This window comes from Oxyura jamaicensis, chromosome Z (assembly GCF_011077185.1).
Source record: "Oxyura jamaicensis isolate SHBP4307 breed ruddy duck chromosome Z, BPBGC_Ojam_1.0, whole genome shotgun sequence".
In the NCBI taxonomy this organism is placed as follows: domain Eukaryota; kingdom Metazoa; phylum Chordata; class Aves; order Anseriformes; family Anatidae; genus Oxyura; species Oxyura jamaicensis.
The window spans coordinates 12,519,969-12,541,212 of record NC_048926.1 but is presented as its reverse complement, the minus strand read 5'-3'; the positions used below and the strand labels follow the sequence as shown (position 1 = coordinate 12,541,212).

At 40.0% G+C, this 21,244-nt stretch overlaps 2 protein-coding genes across 6 annotated transcripts in view; both read left to right on the top strand.

Moving 5' to 3' along the window:
* RANBP3L (RAN binding protein 3 like) overlaps window positions 1-16,213 on the top strand; it is a 39,721-nt gene extending 23,508 nt beyond the window's left edge. For 3 of the 4 annotated variants that reach the window (XR_004746172.1, XR_004746173.1, XR_004746170.1), the window contains 5 exons: window positions 396-516; window positions 1,115-1,257; window positions 6,826-7,015; window positions 10,875-11,020; window positions 13,730-16,213. Coding sequence is in view for 1 of the 4 variants with exons in the window: in XM_035309980.1 (XP_035165871.1) it covers window positions 396-516; window positions 1,115-1,257; window positions 6,826-7,015; window positions 13,730-13,770 (495 nt within the window). In the remaining 3 variants the exon portion in view is untranslated. The remainder of the gene's footprint in view (window positions 1-395; window positions 517-1,114; window positions 1,258-6,825; window positions 7,016-10,874; window positions 11,021-13,729) is intronic. The other variant, XM_035309980.1, reaches the window with a different exon arrangement.
* Window positions 16,214-20,485: 4,272 nt separating this feature from the next.
* NADK2 (NAD kinase 2, mitochondrial) overlaps window positions 20,486-21,244 on the top strand; it is a 33,909-nt gene continuing 33,150 nt past the window's right edge. Inside the window, exon 1 of one of the 2 annotated variants that reach the window (XM_035309426.1) lies at window positions 20,486-20,846. In XM_035309426.1, the coding sequence (XP_035165317.1) occupies window positions 20,586-20,846 (261 nt within the window). In that variant the 5' untranslated portion in view covers window positions 20,486-20,585. The remainder of the gene's footprint in view (window positions 20,847-21,244) is intronic. The other variant, XM_035309427.1, reaches the window with a different exon arrangement.

Genomic DNA, 21,244 nt, shown 5'->3' with positions numbered 1-21,244 from the left:
GGAAGTCTTACTCTTTGCATGGTAGTACTCTCTTAGTAGTACTGGTATCCTTGTATACTGGGCTACATAATGTTTTTAATGAGAGAGGTAATAGGTTGGAACAGTTGCAAAAAATTCATCTCTGTTAGTGGATATCACAGCTGGAGTTAATGAAGACAAAATAATTGAAAAAGTAAACTGATATTCATGCTGAACGTTTTCAAAGACTAACATGAAGTTTAGCACATGTCAGGGACTCATTTCATTTTAAGTAATTAAGATGTATCTAAGAAACTGTCCTGTATACAGAAATACTAATGTATTTAAAGCTGTATTGGAAGGTTTAAAAACATAAAGTTTTAGAACCAGCAGAGTTAACATTGGCTGGCAATTTCTATCATGTATTTCTCTTCCAGATTAACTGCAAGCTCTTCGTATTTAATAAGCTTTCTTTAACCTGGATTGAAAGAGGCAGAGGATCTCTCAGGCTTAATGACACTTCTAGCAACAAATGTGGAATGTTGCAATCAAGGCTAGGTAAGAATTAAATAACAAAGTAACATATGCATAAGACACTAAATAACTTACACTATTGCTGCCCAGAATCAAGTTATCTCAGGACATTTAAAACTCAGTAGCTAGTTTTATTTAAGTCAACTTTCTGATAGTCGTTTTATCACCTAACACTGAGACATTGCCTTGCCTGGGCATTTTCACTCAATTTTTGCAGTCAGGCATATTGCTGTTGTTAGGCTCTGTGTGTTTCTACTGCAATGTATCTTTACCTCAGTCACCAGTCTGACTGTTCGCTCTTTGTTGATTCTTCTTTTCCAGGAGCACTGTTTCAAGTCACTTCTGGAATGTTGTTTTTACTGTGCTGTCATTTTTGTATTGCATTGCGCAGCTTCAGCAGGTTATTTGCTCTGCATTCCAACTGTATTAAAGAAACTAATACATTTTGGTATTTTAAAATAATTTTAAAATAATTTTAAAATAATATCTAACAACATCAGGTTTTAGACCAAATTAAAAGGAGTAATTCATAAAAATATTAGTTGCATAGAAGTGCTGGAAAAATCTGCTGCGATAAAAAGGAAGATAATTCCAATTACTTATATAAATCTTCTTATTTTAGTTATGCGAAATCAAGGCAGCTTGAGACTGATTCTCAACACCAGACTCTGGGATCAAATGGTAATAAAAAGAGCAAACAGAAAAAGCGTATGCTTCACTGCAACAGACCAAGAGGACCACTCCATTCAAGTATTTCTAGTTCAGGTAATCAAAAGATAAAAACCCACCCAAATTCTCATGTCATCTAGGATTCTGAAGATTTGCTGAGGCTTTGGTTTTAGCAAGTAGCATTTTATACTCCGTCAGGCTGTGCTTAGCTTAGCTTTTGCATAGCATTTATTACGATATGAGTTAGCACTGCTACCCGTTGGTACTTCAGAAAAGAGTGTGAAGATGTTATTATTGCCTTAGGATGGCCATTTCCAATCTCTGGTACACATACCACTGATGGAATCAATATTAATACACGGTGGTATTCAACACTTCCTGTTTTTTACAGAAACATTTCTAAGTCATTTAAGTGCAAGGCTGCAGCTTTCTGATGTGGTTCTAGACACAGTGCTTGCAACTCTTCTTATGCTCTTATTGTGATAAGCTTTTGTAATGAAATGAGCAGCCTGATGGATGAGGGGAGAGCAGTGGGTGTTGTCTTCCTGGACTCCTGTATGACCTTTGACTCTATCCTCCATAAGAAACTCAAAGAGAAGCTGTTGATGTATGGGCTGGAGGAGCAGACAGTGAGGTGGATCAAAAACTGGCTGAACAGCCAGACCCAGAGGGTAGTAGTCAGTGTCGCAAAGTCTAGTTGGAGTCCAATAATGAGTGGAGTACCTCAGGGATCAATAATGTGTCCAGCCTTGTTTAACATCTTTGTTAATGATTTGGATGATGCAGTAGAATGCACCCACAGTAAACACGCAAAATGGAGGGAGTGGCTTACTCACCAGAGGACCGCACAGACACCCAGAGGGACCTCAACAGGCTGGAGAGCTGAGCTGACACCTGTCTCATGGAGTCCAACAGGGAGAAGAGAGCCCTGCATCTGAGGAGGAACAAACCAAGCACCATTATGTGCTGACAGCTACCCAGCTGGAAAGCATCTCTGCAGAAAAGAATCTAGGAGTTCTGGTGGACACCAAGTTGAACTTGAGTCAGCAACATGTCCTTGCTGCTAAGAAGGTTCATTGTATTCTTGGCTGCCTTAGACCAAGTATCTCCAGCAGGTCAAGAGAGGTGATCCTTCCCCTCTGCTCAGCACTGGTGAGGCCACCTCATGTGTCCACTTATGGGCCCCCTGGTACAAGAGGGACATGGACATATTTAAAAGAGTCCAATGGAGGAACACCAGGATGATCAAGGAACTGGAGCACCTCTCCTGTGAGGAAAGGCTGAGGGAGCTGGGACTGTTCATCTTGAAGAAGGGGAGGTTTGGGAGAGGATCTCATCAATGTCTATAAATACCTAAAGGGAGGATGCAAAGCAGACAGAGTCAGGCTCTTTATTACTCCAACTGGGTGCACATAAAGCTTCTGGGACCCAATGGAATTCATTCCAGGGTATTCAGAGAGCTGGCTGATATCCTTGCAAGACCTCTCAGTTATTTTTCAATGGTGCTGGGAATCTGCAGAGGTCCCAGTTGACTGGAACCTGGCAAAGGTTGTCCCACTTTTCAAGACAGACAAGAAAGAAGACCCTGGTAATTACAGGCCTGTCAGTCTTGCTGCAGTGCGAAAATTATGGAGAAGGTTATTCTGAGAGTTATAGAAAAACACCCAAAAGATAATGCAGACATTGGTCACAGCCAACGTGGGTTCACAAGGGGAAAGTCCTATTTAATGAACTTAATTTCCTTTTATGACAAGGTCACCCGCCCACTTGACCGAGGGAAGCCAGTTGATGTAATCTTTTTGGATTTCAGCAAAGCTTTCAATACTGTTTCTCACAATATCCTTCTGTACAAAATGTCTGGCATACCACTAGACAAATACGTAATGTGATGGGAGAACTGTTGGCTGACAGGTCAGACTCACACAGTTCTACTAAATGGGGTTCAGTTTCAGGTTTCTTGATCATGGGAAAGTCTATGTGCACCTATGTGACAGGCATACTGACTCTTGATGTGGAACACCTTTCTCTGAGTGGGAAAAAGATTTTTGCCCAGGAGTTAGAAAGGGTGATTTATAGGATTTTAAACTAGATTTTAAGGAGGAAAGGGACAAATCCAGACCCACCAGTGATAAGCTATGGGACTGCACGCCAACATTTGAGGAACTACATGCTAGTGAGGCCCTTCAGTCTGCTGCACGAGGGGATGAGTTGAATGAAGAACATCTGAGATGTTTCTATACAAACACGTGCAGCATGAGAAACAAGCAGAGAGCTGAAATGCTTGTATACTAATGCGCATAGTATGGGAAACAGACAGGAAGAACTGGAGATCTGTGTGCAGTCACAACGCTATGATCTCACTGCAGTCCTGGAGACACGGTGGAATAGCTCACATGACTGGAATGCTGTCATGGAAGGCTACGTGGTTTTTAGAAATGACTGGCCAGGAAGGCAAGGTGGAGGTGTTGCTCTTTATATGAGAGAGAGCAACTGCAATGTGTGGAGCTCTGCCTAGGGGTGGATGTAGAGCAGAGAGCTTATGGGTAAGGATTAAAGGGCAGGCTACTGTATCTGATACTGTTACGGGTGTTTGTTACAGGCCACCTGATCAGGAAGAGGAGGTAGATGTAGCCTTCTTCAGACAGCTCCAAGTAGCCTCTCAGTCACAAGCCCTCGTTCTCATGGGGGACTTCAACCATCCTGATATCTGCTGGAAAGGCCAGAGCTAGGCACAGGCAGTCCAGGAGATTCCTGGAGTGCACTGATGACAACATTTTGACACAGATGGTTGAGAAGGCAACAAGGAGAGGTGTGCGGCTGGACCTTTTAGTAACGAATGAGGAAGGACTAGTTGGAGATGTGAGGGTCAGGGGCAGTCTTGGCTGCAATGACCATGATATAGTGGAGTTCAGGATCTTGTGAGGGGGAAGCATGGCAAAAAGTAGAATTACGACACTGGACTTCTGGGTAGCCAACTTTGGCCTCTTCAGGGATCTACTTGGAAGAATACCATGGTTCCCCTGGAAGGAATTGGGGTTCAAGACAGCTGGTCAGTATTCAAGCATCACCTCCTCCAAACTCAAGATTGATGCATTCCTATGAGCAAGAAGGCAAGCAAAGGGGGCAGAAGACCTCCATGGAGGAGTAGGGAGTGCCTAGCAAAGCTCAAACAGAAGGAAGTCTGCAGCATGTGGGAAAAAATGCCACTTGGGAGGAATATAGGGACGCTGTCAGAGTATGCAGGAATGTGACAAGGAAGGCCAAGGCCCAATTGGAATTAAATCTGGCAAGGGACTTCAAGGACAACAAGAAGGGCTTCTTCAAATGCATCAGTAGAAAAAAGGAAGATGGGAAGATGTCAGCCCACTGTTGAATGGTGTGGATGCCCTGGTGACAAAGGATACAGAGAAGGTAGAGTTGCTGAATGCCTTTTTTGCTTCATTTTTTACTGCTAAATTCAGCCCTCAGGAATCTCAAACCCTGGAGACAAGAGAGGAGGTTCAGGGAAAGGAGGACTTTCCCATGGTCAAAGGGGATAAGGTCAGATATCATTTAAGCAAACCTGACATCCACAAATCCATGGGCCCCAATGGAATCCACCCACAGGTACTGAGGGAGCTGTCTGATGTTATTGCTAGGCCACTGTCCATCATCTTTGAAAGGTTGTGGGGAACAGGAGAGGTGCCTGAGGACTGGAAGAAAGCCAATGTCACTCCAGTCTTCAAAAAGAGCAAGAAGGAGGACCCAGGCAACTACAGGCCATTCAACCTCACCTCCATCCCTGGAAAGGTTATGGAGCAGCTTATCCTGGAGGTCATCTCCAAGGATGTGGAGGATAAGAAGGTGATCATGAGTTGTCAGCATGAGTTCACCAAGGGGAAGTCATGCTTAATTCCTTCTAAGTGTGGTAGATCAGAGAACTGATCTGTTTTTTGATGTTGTTGTTATTTGCTTGTTAGTTTTTTAGCTTTATTTTATTCATCCGAATTGCAGTGCTGGTGCAATGGTGGTCACAGAAAGGAGTCGGAGTAGGTTTGGAGGCAAGTCCATCCCTCTTAGCAGAAGCTTGAGTTTACCTTAGATTAAAGTGACAGAACTCTTGACTTTTGAATGAATAATTTGAAACCTACAGATAGAAACGATTAGACTGAATAAGATGGCTTTTCATATTTATGACCCTGCATTTCCTAAAAAGCCATGTTGTCTTGAGAGCTCAGATTTGGCCATTGGGAATGTCATTTGATGTTGGGAAACCTGAACAATTCTGAACTGCTTTCTTCTTAGCCTTGCTGCATGGAGAGAACTGTTCTCTGCTGCAGGTCTGGGTAGGACAGAGACCCTGATCAGCTGCTTCTTCACAATATGCATAGCTTTTCTACCTGTGCCCATTGAAAGTTGTCATTCCAATACAAATTAAAGATATTTCTTGCTATTGTCAAGTGATACAGATAGAAATTACTCCACATGATGCACAGAAGTGGAAAATTGGGCTACAAAAGACAATGTGCATTCACTTACCCTCTGGTAGATTATTTGCTTTACAAGAATGTATCAGGGAATATACTGGTACTTCTGACAGTACCAAAATGCAGTGCTTTTGGGGAGCAAAGCCATTTTCTGTAGTCTGTTTACCTTATAGTCCCCAGCATCCAAAATTATAATATTACATGTGAGAGCATTCATGTCTACATCTTTCCTTTGGTATGTATTTATGAAATGATTGTCCCACATTTTTTCTCATTCTTTTTTTAATCTTTAATACTATATTTCTGGGCTGTTTTCCATTCATACTGTCTGCCCCCGCTGTTCCCTGAGGCAGCAAATTTTAGAATTTCATTACTCTGACTATATGCACCTGCTTTTATGTTTTATACAGATGTCCTACTGCTTTCATTAAGTGTACGCCTGTGTATTTATTGTGTAGACTGATGAACAGCTGTACCATATTTAGTTTATCCACTATTTTTATAATTTTTTAAACTTTAGTTATATTTCCTTTCATACCTCTTCAGACTGAAGAGTTTCAACTCTTCAGATGCACCAGTCCCTTAATCATTTTTGGTGTCCTTCTCTGTACCTTCTTTAATTCTACTGTATCCTTGAGGTGTGGTGACTGGGACAAAATTCGGTACTCAGGACATGACTGCTCAAAACAATGCTCTGTCCAGTTCTCAATACCCTTCTTGATGACACACAACTTCTGTTCAACAGTAGGAGCACAGTTCATGGTGTCTTTAAATTATATAATCAGGAATATTTTTTGTAGTTAGGTTTTAAAAGTCTTATTTATTCTGTAAACCAAAATGTAAATACATGTATTAATATTTCAGTGCTTTGTTACTTCTAGAATTATATTCAAGAATTTTCTGGAATATCAAACATTCAGTACAAACTGAACCATTCTTTGCAGGGTATCATCTTTAAGTTTCTTGTCATTATAGAAAAAATAATCAACAACTCCAGATTATAAAACTCTGACTACTTAGAGAAATATGACCTTCTTTGTATTTATTTTCTGAAATTAATTACTGTGAATCTGACATGATTTTGATTAAAAAGGAAAAAAAAAGATCTTTCGCTACTTCTGAAAATTTCTCATCTTTTCTGTAAAAAATAGGATTTCTTCTCGGTTACTTTTGACTATATGAATTTTGTTTTCTGCAGGCAAGCTCAAAAGATGCTGGATATCTGTATGCGGCAATACATCACCGCCTTGTGGCATTGAGAAGCTTTGCTGAGCAAGAACCAGAAGCTAACCAAATAGACATAGAGTCAGAAATAGCTTTTCAGCCATTAACCTGTGACAGTGATGAAGATGATGAAAAAATAACACAAGTGAGCAGCAGTGGATCTGGTAAGCAGAATTTTTCCTGGGAATGTTGTAATTCTTCTGTTGTGTTTTTTTTTTTTTTTTTTTTAATTTTAAGCAATAAAATTGTACTTTTTTTTCTGAATATAGCTTTCATCAAAGTTTCCATTATAAATACCCATTTCCAGGTAGATGACGATAATTCTTTGTAGCTTATTGCTGTTATAATACTAGGTTTTGCTAGACCAAGTATAAATAGAATAAAATAATTCATTTGGAAAGGACCTCTGAAGATCATTAAGCCCAACTGCTTGACCACTTCAGAGCTAAACAAAAGTTAAAGCACGTTATAGAGGGCATTGTCGAAACATCACTGACAGGCACAGGGCATCAACCACCTCTCTAGGAAGCCTCTTCCAGTGGTTGGCCACCCTCATGGTAAAGGAAATGTTCCTAATGTTCAGTCTGAACCTCCTCTGGTAGAGCTTTGTGCTGTTCCCGCACATCCTGTGATTAGTTCGCAGGGAGAAGAGACCAGCACCTCCCTCTTCACTTCCCCTGATCAGGAAGCTGCAGAGAGTAATGAGGCCACCTCTGAGCCTCCTTTTCTCCAGACTGGACAACCCAAGTGTCCTTAGACTCTCCTCACAGGACATGTCTTTCAGCCCTGATACCAGCTTTGTTGTCCTCCTCTGGATGCTTTCAAACATCCTCTTTATATTGTGGAGCCCTGAGCTGCACCTGATATTCAAGGTGAGGCCGCACTAATGCTAAGTTTAGTGGGAGAATCACCTCTTTTGGCTGGCTGGCCATGCACACCAAAATGCAGTTTGCCCTCTTGGCTGCCAAGGCATGCTGCTGGCTCACACTGAACCTGCTGTGGACCAGCACCCCCAGATCCTGTCCTGCTGAGCTGCTCCCCAGCCACTCATCTCCCAGGCTGTACCTGTATCCCATTGCTCTGTCCCAGGTGCAGCACTCAGCATTTTTCTTTGTTGAATTTCTTGCCGTTAATTATCACCCAATGCTCCAATCTACCTAGATCCTTATGCAAGGCCTCTTGTCCCTCCAGGCAGCCAGCAGCACCTCCCAGTTTAGTATCACTGGCAAACCTGCTGTTGATGCATTCCACTTCTGCATCTAGATCATTGATAAAAATGTGGAGCAGGACTGGCCCTAGAATTGAGCCCCGGCGAACACCACCAGTGACCATCTGCCAGTATCTACTTTGCTTTATAGCAGTGGAATACTCTTTTGATAAGGGGCTGAGAGTTAAGAAATTTTAATATTGTCAATCTTTATCTAAAGATTTCTTCGGTACATTTCAGTAGAAATGACTAGAGGTTCTGAGGTACTTATTAATTGCTTGTAACAACTACTTGTCTATGAGACTTGTAGGTCAAGATTTACACACCAGTTTTGGCACCTTTTTTCAACAAAACAAGAATGTAGACTTCTCAAAGTGAAGAGTGCAGTTAAAACCGGACGTAAGGGGCAAGCTGACAGTCCTACTCTAGAAACTATTAGTACAGTCCACTGCAAGGGTCTGGTTGTATTTGCATAAAGCAAGGCAGAAACAGCTGTCGAACTTAGAAGCTCTTCTATCTTAGCAGAACACAAAACAAATTTCTGTGGCAAATTCACTCACTTGTGCCAAACTGCTATTGATGCACAAGCTGCCAATTGTGTTGTTTTTTCATAGGACTACAGCAGGCCTATTTGAGTTGTTGCTCATATCATTAGTTTCCCTCTTTAACTAAGTAACATACTGTCCTTATATGATAAACTACTCCTTTTAAAACCAGTCAACAAAAATCAAATCATGCACAAGTAACAGCTATAAGTGACCATTTGCTTAAGGAAACAAATAAGCCTTTTTTCCCTTTTGGCAAATGTAGTTTACAGTGCTTTTTCCCATGGTCAATTGTTATTGAACTACATTTCAGTAGCATTTAGTGCTCCAAACAAAGCATGATTCTCTTACACAACATTTTCTCACAAATACCTTCATTCTTTTTAGGAAATGTAAAATGTTGGCTTTGAGAACTCTCTGGATTGCTCCCAGATAATCAAACATTCCGTCCGTAATTCCTAAATAGTTTCTATTGACTTTACAAAGAGTCTGGTAACTTGAAAACTCTGGATGGAACTTAATTCCTTTCCAGAATTACTCTGATAAGAACTCTGTTCTTTTAGGAAAAAAAAAAAAAAAAAAAAAAGAGGTGAAAGGGAATGTCAAAGCAGTTTAGGAGCACAGATTTACAAGTTAAATATTTATTTTGACTTGCAGAGACTTTTGATACAAATATTCAGATGGCAGACGGCAAACAGATTCTGAGATATGAGTGTCAGGTGCTCATGAGTGTCAAACCCTTTAGTTTAATCTTCTATCTTTGATGTATGTCCAAACAATTACTCACAGCAGTTCTGACAATCCATTTCAAGTACTTTCTGGATGACTTCTGACATTCTCTCCTTATCTGTTCTATTATTTTCAGAGCCATGAGGTTTTAATTTTGCATATATTTCAGTTACTGGTATCCAAGTCACGCTTTACATGCAGACATTAACACCTTGCACATGCCTGTCCCTGGAACTCCCATTTCCAAAAGAGGAAAAAAATATACATCATGGCTTTTTGAGCAGGGCATGGTCAATTTTAAATACCAGCATAGAAACATGCATTTGGATGCAACAGATCAGATCCTGCGTATTTAAGAGCATTTGATTAAGATCCTGCATGCTTTCATTTTCATTGTAGTATGTGTGTAATGTCTCCTTGTTTTTATTGATGCAACTCATTTTCAGAGATTGCCTCTCCTTTAGACTGCTATACAGGTTAAGAAGCGTAAATTCTCAATGACTGTTTCATTACAAGAAATAAGAGTAGAAAGTATGCCTAGACTTTTATTTCATTCTATTCTACCTGTTTTGTCTGAGGAAGTAACAACGGTTCTCCCTTTTCCTTAATATAAGCAATTTCCTTCTTGTTAAACAGAAGTAGCATAGTTTCCCAGATCATGCCATATGTTTCAAGACACTGTAGAAGACATGAAAAAATAGATCAAAACTCTCTGTAGTGAAAAAGACTGAAGAAAAATTGGTTCTATATGTGTTCAAGATTTTTTTTACATACAGAATTATACCATATACCACTATACCATCCACAGGACATTAACAGTGTATAAGGACACTGTATTGTAGGAAAGGTATTTCTACCATTTTACAGATTCACTGTTTACATCTATTCCAATATATTCAAAATGCTTAATTGAATTGCCTTACTTTCAAGTAGAGATATTGTTTTCATAAGCTGCATAAATAATAAGTTTATTTACCCGATATTTTTATCAGCTTGTATTTCACTAGTCACAACTTGGATACTTTCACCAGAAAATTGCTTTTTAAATCTAAATGGAGAGAAACAGACAAATCATCTTTCTTTAAACAGATTTTTAGAGTGGTTGGGATCAATCACTCTCTAGGAAGTATTTATCTTTCCCACTAACTACAAAGTGAGCTGAGGAGATGAATTTAGACTAGACAGCAAACTTCTAGGCTGACCAAAGTCAGACAAATCTCTTCTTCCATTTCTTTCATTGCAAATGTATTTCTCTGCTAAATATTTTCACTATGTTTGCCTCAAGTTATCTTTGTAATAACTAGCTGAGGAAAGGTCAGCAGAATTCTTCATTATACATATAAAAAAAAAAAAATCTCACCAAATAATTTAACAGATAAAATGATGCAAAATACGGGTATGACAAGGCATGAATAACTGGAACTAGAGTACTCCGTTCTGAGGGAAATACTACTGCCTCCTTGAGAGTTGCATGACTCTCTTTTTTTTTTTTTTTTTTTCTCCCTGGGATTAGTAAACCTTACATTATTTGCTGTATGGAAGATCTTCAGCAAACAGAATGGGGAATGCCACTTAACCATGCATACAGAATAGCCTAGTGAAGGAGACTGGTCTCCTTGTAGGCAACAAGGTAAACCTGAGCCCTGTGGATACGGATGACTTAGCACCCAGTAGGTGTTCTGCAATGAGTGAGTGAATGTGCAAACTGTTGCCAATTCCTCCTCTGTCTTCACTAATAGATCTCAAACATCTGTTTGGGATTTTTCTGTGTGTTTGCAGATGTGTGTCAGGTATCTGTGCAGATACAGTCTTGTGACAGCTGTTTTCTAAGCCCATTGACTACAGGCTGTTAGTTTCAGCACGTGGGAATACTGAGTCACTCTGCTTGTGTGAAACTAAGTTGTGTTTCTGCAGTAGAGAACTAATTTTCTGTATTCCAAGGCAGTTGTATAGTCATAACAAGGAGAAATGCCAAGTAGCTAAGTGGACAGTAGAAGGCCTCACTGTTCCAAATTAAGGTAGAAGTTTGAGAAAAACAGGATGAGCAGTGTGAGAACAGTAAAACAGAGATCACCAAGTTCACAAAACATAAGAAAGGAGAAATTAAAGGGTTGAAAAAAAAGAAAAATTGTACATATATGGTATAGAGGAGCGTCTAGTAGCTTGTGAAACTGTAGTACTCAGCCAATGAGGAAACAGGAGAAGTGATCAGGCATCGGGTAATAGGGAAGAAAAGGTTATGATTTGTTTACTAAAATGTGCTCCTGATTGACAGGACACCTGCCATTGCAATCGCGAATAAAATAGCTTCACAGAAGATCCTGTCTGAAGAAATTTAAGATTTTTCTCACATGCTGATATGAATAAATGCCATACATAGTTACTAGACAGATGGTTCTCTAACTTAGGCACCATATCTTTTGCAGGGTGCCTACCTCTTTCCACTGGGCACAAGCAAGGTACCTATGTCAGGATCAGCAAGTCAGCCAGCCAGAACATGCATCTGTTATTTAGAACCAAAACTTCTCAGCCTGCCATTGGTAGCAGGTGATCTGAAATCATTATTTAGACCCCATAGTCACTAAGATGTCTTTGAAAATATTACTTCTTGCTTCTGATACTTCTAAGAGTTTTTTCTGTGTTTTCTTCATAGTTGTCAAGACGATTCCATCCTTGCTCCAGAAAGATGCACATTGTTTACATTTATAAACAGATGCTGATCCCATCATGGTCATCAGAAATGGTGGAAGGTCATTAAAGTGTTGTAACTGTATTAGGATTTAGAAAGAACTGTTACTCTTTGGGAGGTGTAACATGTTTCATTCACAGAGGTGTACAAAATGTCAGTAGTATTAGTACAACTGGGATACATGGGATAGCACTTCTATCCTTTTCTCTTTTTTGATCTTGCAGGAATTAATTTATGAGGATTTGCATCCCCGAAAACAGAGAGGCTGGAAAAGTGTATGTGAGGGATAAGGATGAGAGTTATCACTAGGCACAGAAACGTTCTATTAGCTAGGTCTTACACTGTACCTTGCCATTAATCCACTTAAAGTTTCTCCTAAATTCATTCTGATTGTGGGATCCTCTCTTTTTATTGAGTTGTCTTCTCTTTCCTGGCATGGAATTTTCTTTTAGAATTTCTTAGGTGGAATTCAATGATGCTGGTGTTTATGACTAGGTCTCAGGAAGTCTACCTGTACAAAGCCTTAGGAGAAGTCCAAAGTGTGTGGAGACATAGTGTGTCCTGTGTGGATCCACGAAGAATCCCATGGATTTTGAAGACTAGTGGTGTTGAGAGTAGAATAGTATCATGTCACAAAAGTGCAACCTTTGTTTTAGTATAGAGAAGTTTTCTAGTCCACTATACACATACCTCTTATATCAACCTCACTATGATTCTGTCATCTATTGGTGTTTATAAAGACGAAAATTGTTAAGAGGCTTTTTTTTTTCCTTAAAAAAAAAAAAAAAGTAAAATATTTTTTAAAGAAGCTACTGTTCAGCAACATCATAGGAATTCCTGAAAAACCTACCTCTGATATTTTTTGTCAATTTAAATTCTTACCTTCTGCTAAAGTTAAGATTCCAAATCATTAATCTAACACGCATACACGCACAATAGATAGTGATTAAAAAAAAACAGAGGAGTAGTTAAGAATTAACTTATTTGTTGGAGTTCAAGTTTCCTTGTTCTTTGAAGTGGATATCAGTAACACCTAAAAAAAATAGTGGAAGAGGCAACTCTCTGATTGGCTTTAAATGATGACATATCAGGAAAGGGGAAGGAGAAATAAAATGTAACGTTTCTGAAAAATTGAAGGCCTTTCAGATCACCTGTAAGAAGTTTAAAACTTTTAGTAATTGTTTAGAAGTGGCCAGATGAAAGCAATTTATAAACATAGTAAGACAGTGATATGCATCTGACACCAGCTATAAAGACTTCTTGCAGATTAGTAATAGTCCTATAGATTACCCACCACAGTCACCCTTGGGTACTTTATCATGACCAGTGAGTTACTTGACGATATGCCAGATTTTCAGTTTACTGAGCACCTATTACAAAGTGTTAAAAACATCAAATTACTTAAGACAATATTCCCCTTACAGGGCAAGTTGTTTTGCATCCCAGATACACTGTCCTATCAAGACACCCGAATCTTTAGTGCTCATGTGCTCATCTTTATTGGCATGGGGAGTGTCACAGGATTCATTCACTATTCACATGCTCAAATATTTGTGAATAATTCTGTGTTATCTTGTTAGATATTTACCTAAACCAGGAACTGATTGTATCCAAACTTTAACCTACTGCTTTGGTATTATGAAACACCAGTTTGTTTCAAAATGTGAATACACTCAAATAAGCAAGGTTTTTAAAAATTCTGTTTCAGATCACTCTAGATGGAAACGCAGGCAGCCTGTAGTCTGCTGATGAGAGCTACCACACAGCAACAACAGCACCACTGGGAACTCATCTTCCCTAAATGCCTAAGATGTCTCATCAGAACTTGGAGGAATGAAATCAGATGAATTTTGCTTTGTAATTTTTAAGCACAGATTAATTTTAGAGACAGCTTAAATTCAATACATTGGGAAAGAACTTGAAAAGCACTTTAGAGGATTCCAGTCAGCCTGATTTGCACTGAGATAAGAATGACATGATGGCATCTAGTATTCAAGTGTTGTTAAAAAGGCTTCAGGTTTTATAATTAAATATACTTAGATGCATTATTAAAATAAGGACTTTTATAGGGAATCAATTTTTATTCATCATATTGATGGATAAAAACATATAACCATTAAATAATAAAATATCTGAAAATTTGTTTTTGTCTTTTATTTAAAAGATACATTTTGAAGACTTTAAATTAGGCATCACTGTAAACATTTATTTAAAATTGTCTGGTAATATTCAGCATCTTGTTTGTAAGTACATACAAGCAGAATTGTGAGTGGCAGTTCACCATGACAAAGGCAAATAGAAATCAAAATTCATAACTAAGCAAGTGGAGTTTTGTTTGTACGTTTTAAATATGTGGAGTTGTAGACTGGTTTTGCTAAATTTTGCTGGCAAAAGAACCAGTATCTGCTTTTATACCCATGAGCACCAGGACAACTGAACACGAAGAACAGTAAACAGAAGTTCTTGGGGGCATCTGAGCTTTAAAATCTGTAAGTGTATCTGTTTGCACTTATGAACACCTTTTTGCTTGCTCAGAACAAGCACTGTTAACAGTCCATTTGATATACAGAAATATATGCCTGGACAGTATAACTAAAGATCTGCATAAAATCTTGTATATGCTTATCTAAGATTATTTATGCTTTATTATTAGCTGCAGATATCCCGAAACAGCATCTTGTATTGAGTTGAATGTATTACACAGTCAAATATGTGCAATAATCCAAACAGTGCCAAAGACCCAATCACTTTGTAAAAGTGATTCCATGAACTGCTGCTCACTACCCAACCATTCTCAAGAAGAATTAGAAAAATCAATTCTCTGTAAAGCCACCTGTGAATTAAGACTTTCCAGATCCTGGAAACTCCTGCAACTCTGCTGACTTGTATCTTGTTGGTTACCAAATATTATTTCCTGGTCATTCTCAGAGCTGAAAAAAAAGTTCTGAAATATCTGAAGTCCTTTTAATTAAGAAAGCTCTAATGATTTCTCAGCCTTAAAAGCTGCATCATACCTGAAGACTCAAGTTTTAATTTAGTCTTGCCATCTGAACATACATGTATAAAGTTGGAAGAATTCCAGCTTCCTGAATTCTCATTGCCCTGTCAAGATTAGCATCCAGATGAAGATGAATTAGCATCTGGATTACCCTGAATCTTAAATAGCTGGCCAAAGTTAGCACTGGTCTGACATCTGGATGACAGAAAGCTTGAGTTGGACTGGACTTTTGCCTTCAGGAAAAGGAAAGTCCTTCACGACAGAACATTTCTCTCAAATAGTGAAGCATTGGAGCTCTTCAACTCTTCAGTGTGCTGGTAAAAAAAATGTTCTTTCCACAACTAGCTGTACATTGTGTCCCTTTCTATCAGCCTCACTCCTGACCACAACAATATTTCCATCACTGACCTTCATATTTCATTGCTGCAACTCATACTCAGGAGCTAAGCTCCATGTTATAAAAACCAGCAGTTGTAAAAAACAGCAGTTCCACGTATTTAGCAACAGGTCACAGTGAGAACTTTGTCCTGGAGTTCAGCTGGTTATGCACTGAAAGTAGAGATTGGTTTCAAAATCTGCCCCGCTAATCAAAGTGTTCCATGAAATTGAGTGTAAGCACCGGAGTGCCATGATATCCCACAACATCTAAATTCTACGACTGCTATAAAATTATTGGGAAATAAGGAGCATTCCAGAGCAGGTGCAACAGAATTTTTCCAGACAAAGGGCTTAAAAACATTATAATTTTTGCTCTCACAGCATAAGGAACAAAGCTTATGATCAGTCACAAATAAACTCTCTTCTGAGATGCCTTTTCTCAAGATCTTATTATACATACACAAGTATGCACACACACACACATGATCACACACGCAGATTTAAAAATGAAGCTATATCTCCTACAAGCTGAGGAGGAGAAGATATATTTAAATATTGTGAGAAGTTTGGATACTGTGGTAATAGGAGACAAATAAATATATGTGCAGATATATTTATGGTATGAATTTTTACACTTTATATCCTAATGTCTTATTTATTCTGTTTTGTCTCATTGCACTAAGTTTCATTGTTTCTCAAGACTGAAAGTATGCTAATATGTAATATATCAACTTGGGTTTGGAAATACAAAGTTTGTCACTTTATGACTGCTGGAGTAACAATTTCTATGCCTAAATAATAAACAACTTTCTCACAGCTTTGATTTCCATCTAACTAGTTGCCTTATTGTGTGTCCAAATCAGAGCTTCCTACAGACTGTTCTTACCCACTATTTCTAGCTTGTTTTCCTAAGGAAAGATTTAAACAACTGTATACCCCACCCATCTGTCTCTCAGACCTACTTTGAGCCCAGCTGAGTTTTGGAAAAATTTGCCAGGAGGTACAAAGCTCCAAGACAATTTAAGTTATTCATAAAAATTGGCAGTTTTAGGGTGACACAACTCAGACAGCGGTATCCTTTCAGGAAATAGTCTCAGGGTAAGCTTGGTTTTATTTTCTGTGAGGCTTGTGGGGCTGTGTGTGGCATTCCTGGTTCTGAACAGGGAGGAAGGAGAGAGGAAAAACATGGAGGGGTGGCTACCTGGGGTTACTGTGGTCTGAAGAGTAGAACAGAGACATTTCATATGCACCAAATCCATATGAAACTAGCCCTCACTAATTTTGCTATTCATGGAGCAACTTGTTCTATGCTTTTTCAGAATAATGTTTTTATTTATTTATTTACTGAATATAACTTCTTCATACAAAATTTCTAACAAATCCCAGTGATTAATTAGTATACAGAGAGGATGCAGAGCTGGAAATTCTTAGGTGTTAGCGCAGGAATAATAAGCAAAAGGACGGAAAACTAGCAATTCCTAATAAAAGGATATATATGCAGATATCTGCTGTTTAGATGATGACTTCCTGGCAAAATGTACTTGGATAGGATAGCCTAAATGACTTATTCTATACTCTTCACATAAAGAAAAAAAAAAGTCACATCAAAAATTTTTGTATCTCTTCCTTTTTTTTTTTTTTTTATTTTTTATTTATTTTTTTATCAGGAACTTTAGTGACCTCTGAATTACATTTGGTAAACTGTAAGAAGGAAAGAGTTTAGCACATTTGCTATTGCTTTCAGTGGTACTGACAGTCTGTACAACAGAGACAGGGAGGGAAAGAGCATCCTCTTTTCTCTACATGGGTTTTAGCGGACCTAACACTGGAGCATGCTGGCAGGAAAAACAGGGAAAAAATACATTCCCTGTTCTGCAGCAGTTGTCTATCTAAAAAGTGGAGTTCAGTTTTCAGTGTCATTTTTCACAATTCAGTCTTATAAAACAATGTGCCTGCATGTTCAAGCATATTCATGTTGCTTCTGAAATGCTGAAATCAGTTGTGTTAGCCCACTTCAAGGATGATGTAGATGTCCTTGCACAAAGACTGAGAAGTAGAAAAGTGAATTTCTCTTAAGACATTCTGATGAAAGTGCGGACAATAAAGTTTGCTCTTTCTTGTTGGTTTTTAATAATTTGCATTCATAAAAATAACTGTGTTTATTTTTCTTGTTCTGAAGCATCCTTTAGTTTGGAATTTATGAAGCAAATTATATAGTCGAGCTATGTAATCACTGATGTGGATACAAACATTGCAAGTAAATTGCCAGTACATATGGATGGAATCTGGATTGAGAAATTCAATAAGAATATAACTACTAATGAATTAATCTACCTGCTTTGTACGATTCTGATCTGCTGAACAAGTGACACATTCTTTGAGCATTAGTCTGGACTTTTCCTCTGAATAGTCAGAATTAACAGCTGTGGTCAGCTGAGTTCACAGTCTGAGGACTCCGTTTTGTAAAATATTACCTTGATAGTCTGTTTACCTCCTCCTCCTCCGTGAATGCAACTAAACACTGATAGCATTATCATTTTCAGAGATCAGTGGTAGTTACCGGCATATGAAGAAAGTCATATCAGTTAACTATATAACTGGTTATTAATTAAATAATCACAGTAAGTCATTCCCCAGACTTTAATACAGAGTAGAAATGAAGAAGTTATGGCCCTAGACCATAATTTCAGTAGAACTAATAGTAAATTACTTTGGATGAAAAAAGGCTACATTTGGAAAACCATATAAAACTGCTGTCACAGTCATGCACTGCCAGTTTTCCAGCTAGTGTAATGACAGGAATAAATTAGCTGTGACTTAGAAATTATTCCAGGTACATTGTTTTGTCTCATGGAATGAATACTTTTATGTTTTTTATATAGTGTTTTTATTTTATTTTATTTTATTAAGTCCAGCCTGGTTTGCTATGGATTTTTGTCATGAAATTTACCTTTACTATATATATCTCCTTGATGTCTAAAATGGATGTTATTTTGAAGCATTTTCCTTGCTGCAGGCAGTACTGAGGTGTCCTTTATCACATGGGATATATAAGTACTCTGTGCCCATAACAACTTTGGTTGTTCGTGGTCAGCTACAAGATAGAAAAAATTTTACAATGCAAATTCATACCTGCTCCATACTCATTTCTTATAAGAATATCATGCTTAAATGCCCATGCCTCTTGATTTAATTCTGCATGAACCAATCTGTCTTTTAATGCACTGGACGTATTGCTCTGAAGCCATTGAAGTTAGGACATACTTCACGTCATCAGTGACAAACGTGAATATAATTTGAAATGAGTAATGTGTCATTTTACAGATTCTGATGTATCCAAGCGTATGTTCAGTGAAAAACTGTAGTGAGGGTGAGGTTAAGTAGTGTCTTATTGAATGTTTTGGAAGTAGGCACATCTATAAAGTAAGATGCAAACTGTAACATTATATAAACTCTATTTTATGTGTTATGGAAAGTTTAAACCTTTTTTCCAAATGCAGAATGGGGTGTCGTAAGATCTCTGTACCTCTCATGTAGTCTGTCTGAGACTTCCTTTTGGCAGTCCTCTTCTTAGATGAATCACTTTATACTCTGTTCCTCAGCTCTGCTTCCAGAAAATTAGGATATCTTAGGCCGTTTTGAATTTACACTTTAAAATACATATTTTCATATTGTATGCCTATAACGTTTGCTGTGGGCATTAATTCAAAAGAACCTATCATGGTCTTTACTCTGAGGTATGCGTGTCTTCAGAGTAAAATGTTACTCCCTATCCAAGCTTGACAAAGCATTTGAAGCTGATTTGTTTTGTGAATAGTGATCAAAAGAGTTCAATATGAATAGGTAATGTGTGAAGCGCAGATCCCTCAAGCAGTCCAATTATCAAGTAAGCTATAAAGTAGATATGAACAGAGCCATAAATTTGCAAAACCTCTTATTTCCATTTGTTCTCCAGATATATTATCTACTGCTTCATACACTCTAGAAGTTAATGGTTATACAGAATGAGGCATTTTCTGGTCAGCAAGGGAATTAGTTATGGTTAATTACCCCCTGGTAATCTGGTTTGTAGTAGCACCCTTCAAGGCTAAGCTAATCGGTAGATAGAAAATCCCACTACCCGTCATCAGTAATGGAGCTCATGTATTGTTGTTATACAATAGCAGGGAATGGCAGAATGCCTTCAGCTAGTCGGATTTCCTAGGACTCTCCTACTTAAAAGTCCCATGGAAAAAGCCCTGCGCTTACAGGTAAAAAGCTGCTGCTTCAGTCTGCTGGCACAGAGACGTGACTTCCCCTCGGGGAAAACCAGGCACAAGATGAGTAATTAGAGAAACGTGCGTGAATGCAGCATTCAGTGTAGATGTGCTACGTGCGAAAGAGAATACCCAGTGAGGCAGTTTTTCGTAATGATAAAAATAAAATAAAATAAAATAAAATAAAATAAAATAAAATAAAATAAAGCCGATATTTCTAGGTAGGTCACTTACAGTATTAGAAAGTAGCTCAGGATCGATTATTTTCCCTCCTTTTTTTTTTTTTTTTTTTTTTTTTTTTTTTTTTTTTACCGGGACTTGCCACAAACGTAAACTTTTATTACATTTTTTTATGAGGCAGTGCTCCCCATAGGTCTTTCCCCAACCCTGCTGCTTTCCACCAACACTGCCATAAACCTATGAAAGACTGCGGCAGTCACGAACAGAAGCCGGACTTTTCACACTACCAGAGCCCCCTCAGTCGCACTGTTTTCTCCTTTCCACACAAGGAACCTTTCCCAGCCCTACTCCTCAGAGAGGCCGGTTTAACCGCCAGGCACAACCGCCCCGCGCTTAGCCGAGCCCAGCCTCGGATTTACCATAGCCAGGCTACCCCAGCTCCTATCTCCACAAATTAAATCAGAGGACACCGCCGCCTTTACTTCTCCACAAGCAGTCAGCACAGAAAAGTGGGGGCACAGGGGACCCCGCCCACCCCCCAAAACGGCCGCCACAACGGCCGCCCGCGCTCCCCTCGCGCCCCGCCTCTCCCGCCGGGCAGGCGAGGCGCGCATGCCTTCGGTGTGGGCGGTGACGGCGCATGCGCGTGGGCCCCGCCGCCCCGCCCCCGCGGGGGCCGCCGCAGAGCCGTGGCGCGAGCCGGCGGCGGCAGCGCTGCCCTGAGGGGAGCCGGGCGGGGGGCGGCGGCGGCGATGTCCGCCTGGCGGGGCTCCCGCTGCGGCTCCCTCTGCATCGGCGGCCGGGCGGCCGCTCGCCGCTCCGCGCTGCTCCGGCAGCGGGCCGGGGCCGGGACGGGGCCGTGCTCCGCTAACGGTGGAGGTGGAGGTCTCCGGGCTGGGTCTGGCGGGTTCCGCCCGTCGCGGGTGGCGGTGGTGGCCAAGACGACGCGGTACGAGTTCGAGCAGCAGCGGTACCGCTACGCCGGGCTCTCCGAGGACGACCTCCGGCAGCTGGTGAGACTGGGGGGAGGGGGGTGTGTGCGCTCGCCCTCGCTTCCTCCCGCTCCCTCACTCCCCGCGCCCTCCGCCGTCGTTTATTTCCCTGAAAGCTCCCCGAGATAAGCAGCCGCGTCCATCCGTCCCCTCACAGCTCCGCAGGAGCCTTTTTCTTGTCTTTCAGACGCGCTCAGTACGGAAACAGGTGGCCGGCTGAGGGGAGCGGTTGTCTGGAGGTGTCACGTCGGCTCAGGGACATGGTTTAGTGGGTGACATTGGTGGTAGGGGATGGTTGGACCAGGTGACCCTGGAGGTCTTCTCCAACCTTAACGATTCTCTACACCCGGTGCCTTTTGCCTTCGGTGCCCCTCCTGTCCCGGTGGCTGTCTCCCTCCAGGCCTTTCTGTGTCACCCTC